Source organism: Acomys minous, assembly GCF_964271855.1.
Source record: "Acomys minous genome assembly, chromosome: 3".
Lineage (NCBI taxonomy): Eukaryota > Metazoa > Chordata > Mammalia > Rodentia > Muridae > Acomys > Acomys minous.
The window spans coordinates 22,144,346-22,154,042 of NC_140485.1; the positions used below are offsets into that span (position 1 = coordinate 22,144,346).

A 9,697-nucleotide genomic window follows, 5' to 3' on the forward strand; every position below is an offset into this window, starting at 1 on the left:
ACTTCTTTCCCCTTCTTCCTTTTTCTTTGAGACAGTGTTGAACTCATTCTTCGGTCCAGTTAGACCTTGAGGTTTTCAAGTCTTCTGAGTCAGCCTCTCAAATAGCTGAGTTTACAGACCTGTGCCATTAGGCCCAACTGAGCTTTTTTCTTGGTAGGAATAATTTAGAGATTACTGTGACAATTTCATGATATAGAAGTACAGAAAGTCTAAAGTATTCCCTTCTTTGTTGCTTCTGTGAAGACAGAAGCTGCAGCTCTCCACCCTCACACATTACTACTATTTTTAGTTACTTAGGTATAGTATGATTTGCTGGATTTTCCCAGACTAGCATTATGAAATACATGTTTTCACCCTAACAATATAGTTGTCTTCTGTGTCACTGATGAGTCTGAGTTACTGTTTTAGTGCCAGTGTGATCATTTAAAAGCATGGTGGTACATTGTATATGCCTGCATTGTTGTTGTTGTTGTTGTTGTTGTTTTCTCTGGAGCCTTGGCACTCGTCTAGACTCACTGCTTCTGCCTCCCGCGATCAGTCCGGTTTTAATTTTTGCTTCTACAAACAGAGCTGTTGCTGCTTTCATCCTGTCAGCAGGTTCCTAAATTGGCTTAAGAGATTAGTGCAATTTTTATTTCGATAAAGCACTTCCAGATTACTTTCAAAAAGGTTTTGTCCTGAATTCCTCCCCTGCCTTGTCCATGATTGCCCCATCTGTCAAGTATTACAGAGTACTGAATATCTTCAGTCTTTTCCAATCTGTTGGGTAAAAAAGTAGCAGTATCGGGGACCCAGGAGATGGCGGAATTGCCAAGCCTGACAGATGATTTTTGATTGGAAGAATCTACATATGGAGGGAAACTTTCTGGCCTCTGTACGTGCACAGTAGCATATGCATATTTACACACACACTAAGTGTTTCAAAAAACCTTTTTATAAAATAGAACCATGTTGTTGGAGCTTGTTTTGCTTTGCTTTTTGTTCTTTTCTTTTGTCATTTGTTTTTGTGAAAAAGGAGGGTCTCGTGTATCCCACGCTAACCTCCAATTCACTGAGTTCAAGGATGGCCTTGAATACAGGCATGTGCCACCTTCACAGTTTATTCAGTGCTGGGGCTAGAGTCCAGAGCTTTGTATATTCTGGGCAAGCACTGTAGCAGCTGAACCCTGGTCATGTTTTAATTCTAGATTTTCCATTTGTGAAACTGGACCATTTTAATCAGGTTTCGCTGTAATTGTTTAAGTATTTCTGATTATTCAAAAAACCATTCAACCAACTTTTTAAATACCTCTGGAGAAGACTGAAAGTTTAAAAAAAAACTAAACTAAAACTCACACTCCCCCCCCCACACACACACTCTCCCTCCCACCCCCTCTCGTTTTTCTCTGAGACAGGGTTTCTCTGTGTAGCCGTGGCTGTCCTGGACTCGCTTTGTAGACCAGGCTGGCCTCAAACTCACAGAGATCTGCCTGCCTCTGCCTCCCGAGTGCTGAGATTGAAGACATGTGCCACCACACCTGGTTAAAACAACTTTTTAAAAATGCAAAACAAGCCCAGGCAGAGGCAGGCTGATGGGACAGCCAAGACTACACAGAGAAACCCTGTCTCAGAAAAACCAAACTAAAAACAAAAAACAAAAGTGCAAAACAATGTTCTGTTGGATTTTCTTAAAGCCTTCAGATACTAAGTGAAATACCATCGCACTTTACTAGTGAAGGTGAGCCAGAGCCAGATTGCATAGACCGTTTTACAGGAGCTCCCAGGAACTCGTGTGCCCCACTCTGAGGTGTAATTTAAGCATATCTCAGATATGCTGGAGTGCTGAGATACTAAGTTTTTAAAAACACTGTAATTAAGAATGACGTTATAAAACCTCTCTAAGCTTTTTTTATTATGTAAACATAAATGTTTATATCAATTGCATAATACATGTTTTTTTTTATGTATACATTTAAAGGTGTGGGCGAAAACTTGACTGACCCATCTGTGATAAAAGCTGAAGAAAAAAGGTGATAAGATTTAACTGTTTTATTGAGGCAAAATTTGCTATTTTAAACTGCCACATTTCTACTTGAATAAACTCCCTTCTTTACTTGTCAATTCTGCAGATCCTATGACATGGTTTTTGGCCCTGCCAATCTAGGGGAAGATGCAATAAAAAACTTCCGAGCCAAACATCACTGTAATTCTTGCTGTCGAAAGCTTAAGCTTCCAGGTAAAAATGTTCACTCCTTTGTCTTGTTATGTGGCCCAAGTTTGCTTTGAATTCAAGATCCTGCTGCCTTAATCTCTGGGGTACTGGAATTAAACATTTGCCACCATGCCTTGCTTATGTGGGGTTTTGGGGGGGGTTGTTTTTTTGTTGTTGTTGTTTTTGTTGGTTTTGGTTTTGGTTTTTCGAGGCAGGGTTTCTCTGTGTAGCCTTGACTGTCCTGGACTCACTTTGTAGACCAGGTTGGCCTTAAACTCACAGCAATCTGCCTGCCTCTGCCTCCCAAGTGCTGGGACTAAAGGCATGTGCTACCACCACCCAGCCTGCTTATGTGTTTTTAATATGTATGCTTTGTACATTGTTATTTGAGTTGCTTACTGTAATATTAAGAACGAAGGTACAGAGGTTTGGGTAACTGATCTGGAATTCGTTGGTAGCTCTTCTTCATTATAAAAACAAAGGTTATCCATTTAATGTATTACTATGTCTGAAAGAATGCAAGAAATCATTCTACGTTTTGATAGTAAAATAATGAATTATTTCTTGAATACACATTTTGAGATTATCTGTATAAATAATAAAGATAATTTCATTATTTCTTTTCTGTGCTGTGTACCTTTGATGCTTTACACTGGCTAGGCTTTCTGCATTGCTTAGATAGATAGAACAAGAATAGAGATCTTTTATCTTGTTCTTGGAAGCATTTAGTTTTCCAATATTAAGGTAATGTTAAGTGGGACTGAGAGGATGTCAGCAGTGAGGAGCACCCTGGGTCTTGCAGAGGACCTAGGTTCAGTTCTTAATGCCCACATATGTGTTTACAAATATCCACAACTCCAGTACCAGATGATTTGGCTCTCTTTTCTGATCTCTTGAGGGCACCACACATGCCTGAAATATACATATACATGCAGGCAAAACATTCATACACATATAAAAATAAACAAGGTTGGGCTGGAGAGATGGCTCAGAGGTTAAGAGCACTATCTCGTCTCCCAGAGGTCCTGAGTTCAATTCCCAGCAACCAGATGGTGGCTCACAACCATCTATAATGTGATCTGGTGCCCTCTTCTAGCACACAAATGTACATGCAGGCAGAGCACTGTATACATAATAAATAAATTCCCCCGCCCATTTTTGTTTTGTTTTTTTTGTTTTGTTTTGTTTTTTCTGTTTTTTGAGACAGGGTTTCTCTGTGTAGCCGTGGCTGTCCTGGACTCACTTTGTAGACCAGTCTGGCCTCGAACTCACAGCAGTCTGCCTACCTCTGCCTCCCAAGTGCTGGGATTAAAGGTGTGCGCCACCACCACCCGGCTATAATAAATAAATCTTACAAAAATAAAATAAACAAGATTTTGAGGAAAGGTGAAAGTTTTTATTTTACTTAAAAATAAAATGTTTAATATGTCAGTTTAAATGTTCTTTAAGTGTTAAAACTTATATTTTTACACTTTAATTAAATTGAGAAATTTTGTTTGTTGCTTAAAAGTGTTCATTTTGGTAGGCATAGTTATATATGACTTTAATCCTAGCATTCGGGAAACAGTTTAGATCTCTATGTAGCCCAGGTAGCTGAAGCTGTATAAACCTTCTCTCTCAAAAAGGGGGTGGAGGGAATTAGTTCCTCACAGTGGCTTTTGATCATATCCACCACTGCCTGCCATACCCCTTTCCTTTCTGTGTCCTCTTCCTTTTTTCTTTAACCCATCAAGTCCGTTTGTGTTACCCATATATTTCTGGGTGTGTAGAGTAACACTGGAGCATGGTCAACTTACAAGGGACTACATTTGTGAAGGAGTGGTGGGTGTACAGAGCCTCACTGTATAGCCTTCGGTATCCTAGGAATTGCTATGTAGACCAGGCTAGCCCTGAACTCATAGAAATTTGCCTGCCTCAGGCTCCCACCTTGCCTGACTTTATGTGGGTTCTGAGAATAGAACTCAGGTCCTCATGTTTATGTGGCAAGTATTTTACCAACTGGACCATCTCTACAGCCCAAGAACACCATTTTTTTTATTATTAACTTAATCATAGCCTGACCCAAGCCCCCTCCCTCCTCTCCTCCCAGTCCTATCCTCACATCCCCCTCTCCCCATTCCCCTCGTTTTTTCTCAGAGAAGGGGAAGTCCCCAAGAGTTACCAGCCCACACAAATGCCTCAAGTCACAGCAAGACCAAGGGCATCCTCGCCTCCTGGGGCCAGGCAGACAAGGCAGCCTAGCTAAGGGGAAGGGATCCAGTGTCAGGCAATACGGTCAGGACAGCCCCTACTCCTGTTGTTAGGGACCCACATGTTGACCATGCTGCACATCTGCCACACTTGCCCTTTGTTTGTTGGTTCAGTCTCTGTGGGCTTCTATGGGCTCTGTTAGTTTATCCTGTAAGTCTTCTTGTGGTGTCCTTGACCCCTTAGGCTCCCTCTGTCCTTCCTTGTACTTCCGTGAGACTCCTCAAGCTCTGTCTATTGTTTAGCTGTGGGTCTCTGCATCTTTTTCCATCCACTGCAGATGAAGCCTCTCAGACGACAGTTCTGCTAGGTTCCTGTCTGCAATCATAGCAGAGTAGTATCATTGATAGTGACAGGAGTTGGCTGTCTCCCATGGAGTAGGTCCCAAGTTGGGCCAGTCATTGGTTTGCCATTGCCTCAACCTCTGCCCCACCTTTACCCCTATACTTCTCCAAGACAAGATAAATTTGGGTCCAAAGGTTTTGTAGGTAGGTCGTTATTCCCCTGCCTCTGCTGGTAGTCCTACCTGGCTAGAAGAGGTGGCAACTTCAGGCTCCAAATCATGTGAGGGGGGAGACGGAGGCGGGGAAGGAGCTGGTTGAGAGACAAGGATCAAATTTCATTCTTCTACATGTAGCTTTAAGATTCTTTTTCAGTTTCTTTCAAGAATTGTGTTGGAGCTTTGATGGCATTACATTGAGTCTATAGATTGCTTTTGGGGGGATAGTCATTTTCACATCTTACTATAACACTCTGTGAACATGGGAGGTTTTCCATATTCCAGTATAAGACTTTGACCCCCTTTCCATCACAAAAGCAAAGCCTTGTATCCTGTGCTCGTTACTGTATTGTTTTATTTCTTTTTGTTTGTTTGCTTGCTTGCTTGCTTGTTTTTGTTTTTTTTTTTTTTCAAGACAGGGTTTCTCTATGTTATCGTGGCTGTCGGACTCACTTTGTAGACCAGACTGGCTTTGAACTTACAGCAGTCCATCTGCCTCTGTCTTCCAAGTGCTGGGATTAAAAGCGTGCGCCACCACGCCCGGCCTGTTGTTGCACTTCTATGATCACAAAATTGTACACACCTTATAGACTGTTTGCTACTGTATTGTCATACTTACATGATTTACTTGTTTGTGGTCTTTATGTAATAATTGTATAGAAACGTATAATTTAAGGAAATAGACTTGACTATTTGGAGGAAAATTGATGTAGAAAATGCTCATAATTCTTCATTTGTAAATGACTGACTTTTTTTCTTTTTCTCTGCTGGGGTTGTGAATATAGATCTGAAGAGGAATGACTACACACCTGATAAAATTATATTTCCTCAGGATGAGTCGTCAGATTTGAATCTTCAATCTGGAAATTCCACCAAAGAATCAGAAGCAACAAATTCTGTTCGTCTGATGTTATAGTACTCCATCATTGATTTTTGCCTACACTTAACAAAAGTATGATTGTCATTCTTCCTTCAGGATGGAATTGATGATATAGGTGTGTGCAAAATGAGCTTGCCAGCCTCGCACATACTTTAGAGGTTAATGTTCTCTTTGCAAAGCGCCTCAAGGATGCAAATGACTGCTGGGAAATGTTAACAGTGGTGGGGAATTAGTGCTTTCAGCTTGTGAAGGGCTCTAAAAGATCTGAAACTGCTGTCAAGGTGGTCTCCTTCCCTATCACTTGGTGCAGTACCTTAACCAAAGTCAAGTGTCTTTGAATTGTATTGGCTGCTCAGTGACAGCCATTTAACTAAAGAAACTAAATCACGCAGCTTTTTTGTTGAATGGCAGAAGTCTTCCTCAGTTTAGTGTGCTCTCAACTAGATGTTTGTGGCCACAGGAAAAATGACTCCTTAAAATCCCAGCATCACAGGCATGTTTAAAAGCCTGCACTGAAAACCATTTGTCTTCCCTCCCTCCCTCAATCCCTCCCTGTCTTCTCCCTGTAGTATTGAGGATCAAATCCAGGGCCTCATAAAGACCATTTTTCTAAGAGGAATTTTATTTAAGAATCAACCTTAGAGCTATGGTTATGGATACAGCCAGTTTCTTCTTAAGCAAAGCCTGAATTGTGCAGAAGGTTTTTTTTTAAAGCATTATTTTATCAATGTTAAGTAAAAGAAAGCCATGAAAAATAAGAATTAACTCATTGTTCAATGGGTGTTTCCTGTGAGGAAGGTTACAGTCGTAACAACCTACAGTTGCATACATCTCCAAAGATTTACTGACTTATTGTATCAAATCAGAGTGTCATGTGAGCTTTCACATTTAAAATTGTGTAGGAATTTGTTAATGTGAATTCTGTTTCTGGTACTTATTTAAGAAATCAGTTGTTGGATTATCCTTATACAGTTTAGGGAAATCACAATCCAACCATACCAATAAAATGTAACTCAATTACCCAGATATTTTTGCATTTTCAGCAACAAGAAAAAAAAAGCTTATCATTTGACTCAAGTTTTATGCTTTCTCTTTCTTTTCATTTCCTAGGTACTAATTCTAATTTTTATTTGGAAGGGAGCAGTGTAAAGCTTACTTGTATTCAATAGTGTGTCTCATAGATACAGACAAGGCAAGCAGAGATAAGCTGTTAAATAGTGTTTAATGTTGATGTGGAGAGAAAAAGTGTATTACTTAAAGATATTATACCATATACGTTTTGTATATCATTAAATCTTTAAAAGAAATTAAATTTATTCTTGTTTACAGATGTTTAATGAGTTTACTCATTCTGAAATGTATAGTTTTCCAGTGTCAGTTTGTGTGGGTGTGTGCTCATGTGGCATGCCATGGCTTGTGTGTGGGGTCAGGGGACAACATCAGGTATCAGTGCTGCCCAGGAACCTCACAACTCTGCGGGGAGGCCTCCTCAACAGAGATGGTGCAGCCTCCAGGGAAGGGTTGCCCCAAACACCTGAGGAGCCTAGGAGCCCGAGCTCTGCTCCTTTCCTCCTCCTCCTCCTCTTCCTTCCTATTGCTGCTGCTGCTTCCAAAGAGTTACTACAGGCAATAAATATCTAAAAGAGATTTATTAGAGGCATAGATGTATCCAGGAGTGGCTGCCTCTGCTCCTGGGAGACGACAGCAGGGAACTGAGCAGACAGCCTTTATATAGGGTTTCTTGGGGGTGGAGGAGTAAGAGCAGAGCTTTCTGGGTCAGGGATTTCCAGAGTGTGGATTGGTGGGATTTCAAGCCTGAGCTGGGGGAGGCTCAGGGATTGGTGGGGTTTTGTCCAGACTTCTCATCCCAAATTCGCATAATCTGGGATGAGGCTTACTGAGGGCCTGGAGATGGCAGTTACAGGGGTCTTGGTGTGGAGGGCTGGGCTGCTGAAGCTTTCTCAGACAGAGGTTGGGCCACTTTTCAGCCTTGAAAGGTAATAAAGTCTACAATGTGCCCAGAATTTACAAAGAGTCCACGGTGAAGGCTTTAGGCTGAAGCAAGAAAGATTGTCATCATTGACAGCTCCCATGGAGGCGGCAGGAAAGAGTCAGCTGAGACAGGAGTTGATGTTGGATTGCTCCCGCTGAGGGGCTGACAGGAGCCACTGCCATTTCCAGGTTTCCACAGCCCTAGAGCAGAAAGGAGGGGCTGGCTGCCCTGAAAGGCAGAGGGAGGAGGACTGGCAGCCAAACACTTTAAACTAGACGGAGCTCTTGGGGGTGGTGATACCGTGGGCCCCCTGCAGCTTGGAGAAGGTATCTTATGGGGGGGCAGGGCAGGTGGGTAGCATTGTAATAATGTAAAATCTCATGTCCTCAGAGTAACCGCCCCCCAACAATAGGTAAACACCACCTGGGGCCAACCAATCAGAAATGGGGCCATGAACTCTAGATGTGTTTGCAAGATAAAAATGCCTCTTTGTGGTCAGTCCTGCATTGCTGGACCAATCAACATAAAGGTCATGTAGTTACCCACCTCTTAATCATGAAATACCAAAGCTTGGAAACCCCCATTTGCAATTTTTTCCTTTAAAAACCCCTAGACCCTGTACCTCTGATGTGCCCAACCCCCAAACCCCCACCCCTGCCTTCCAACCTGCTGTGTCAGGGATGGTTCACAGCCCAAGCTCAAGCTTGTAATAAAGACCTTGTGTGTTTGCATCAGATCCGTGGTTCTCAGGGGTCTCGTGATCTGGATATTACAGCAGCAGGCCACCACAGCTTGGAAGTGGGCTGCTGCAGCTTGGGGCCGACTACTGTTGTTGCTCCAGGTCAAGGCTTGAAGCAGGGCACTACAGCTTTCACTTCCACAGGAGGTTGATGGTGGTGTTAGGCTCAGTACCTCAGTGGCAGCGGAAAAATCCCTACACTCACTACTCAACTTTAGTCATAACTATGTTAAAAGGCTATAGACTACACTTTCATGTTGTCAAAATATTTAAAATACACAGAAGTAGGTTTTGAAAGTACTGCATACTTTCAGATAACTCGAAGGAACAAATGTCTCTCCCACCCCGTGCCCTGAAATAGGGTTTCTCTATGTAGCCTTAGCTGTCAGGCTGGAGTCGGAATGCACAGAGATCTACCTGCCTCTCCTTCCCCAAACGCTGGGATTAAAGGTGTGTGCCACCACACCCAGCTAAGAAATAAATCTTAAAAGGAGCAGGTTAAAACAAACCACAAAAGAGAGAAGGAAAATTTAGGAAGAGCCAGCCCTCTTTATTTTCTTGCAGTGTAGCGTGAGCCGGATGGGTAAGGGCATGCTGTGCGTGGCCGTGCCCTGGTGTGCTTCCGAAGCTGGGCAGTGGGTGGGCAGGTGATCTCATGCAGCAGCGTGGGTGGGACAAGGAGATATCCTGGCTCTGACAGACACTAGGTGCCTCCTAGTTAGAGATTATACGGGAAGGGAAAAAATAAAAATCTGGAAAGGAGCTGGGCGTGGTGGCCCACGCCTTTAATCCCAGCACTCGGGAAGTAGAGGCAGGGGGATCACTGAGTTCGAGGCCAGCCTTGTCTACAGTGCAAGTCCCGGACAGCCAAGGCCACACAGAGAAACCCTGTCTTGAAAAACCAAATAAATAAATAAATAAATAAACGATAAAAATCAGGAAAGGAGGCCGGGCGGTGGTGGCACACGCCTTTAATCCCAGCACTCAGGAGGTAGAGGCAGCTGGATTGCTGTGAGTTTGAGGCCAGCCTGGTCTATAAAGTGAGTCCACGTAGCCAAGGCTACACAGAGAAACCCTGTCTGGAAAAAAAACAAAAAACAAAACAAAAAAAAATTGGGAAAGGTTTAGAGTTGAGATTATTGGTGTGA

The 9,697-nt window shown here is 42.7% G+C and overlaps 1 protein-coding gene across 2 annotated transcripts in view; it reads left to right on the forward strand.

The window, feature by feature from the left end:
- TRPM7 (transient receptor potential cation channel subfamily M member 7) overlaps positions 1-7,145 on the forward strand; it is an 89,174-nt gene extending 82,029 nt beyond the window's left edge. For both annotated transcript variants that reach the window (XM_084775255.1, XM_084775256.1), the window contains exons 37-39: positions 1,958-2,009; positions 2,109-2,215; positions 5,723-7,145. In XM_084775255.1, the coding sequence (XP_084631381.1) occupies positions 1,958-2,009; positions 2,109-2,215; positions 5,723-5,853 (290 nt within the window). In that variant the 3' untranslated portion in view covers positions 5,854-7,145. The remainder of the gene's footprint in view (positions 1-1,957; positions 2,010-2,108; positions 2,216-5,722) is intronic.
- Positions 7,146-9,697: the final 2,552 nt, after the last annotated feature.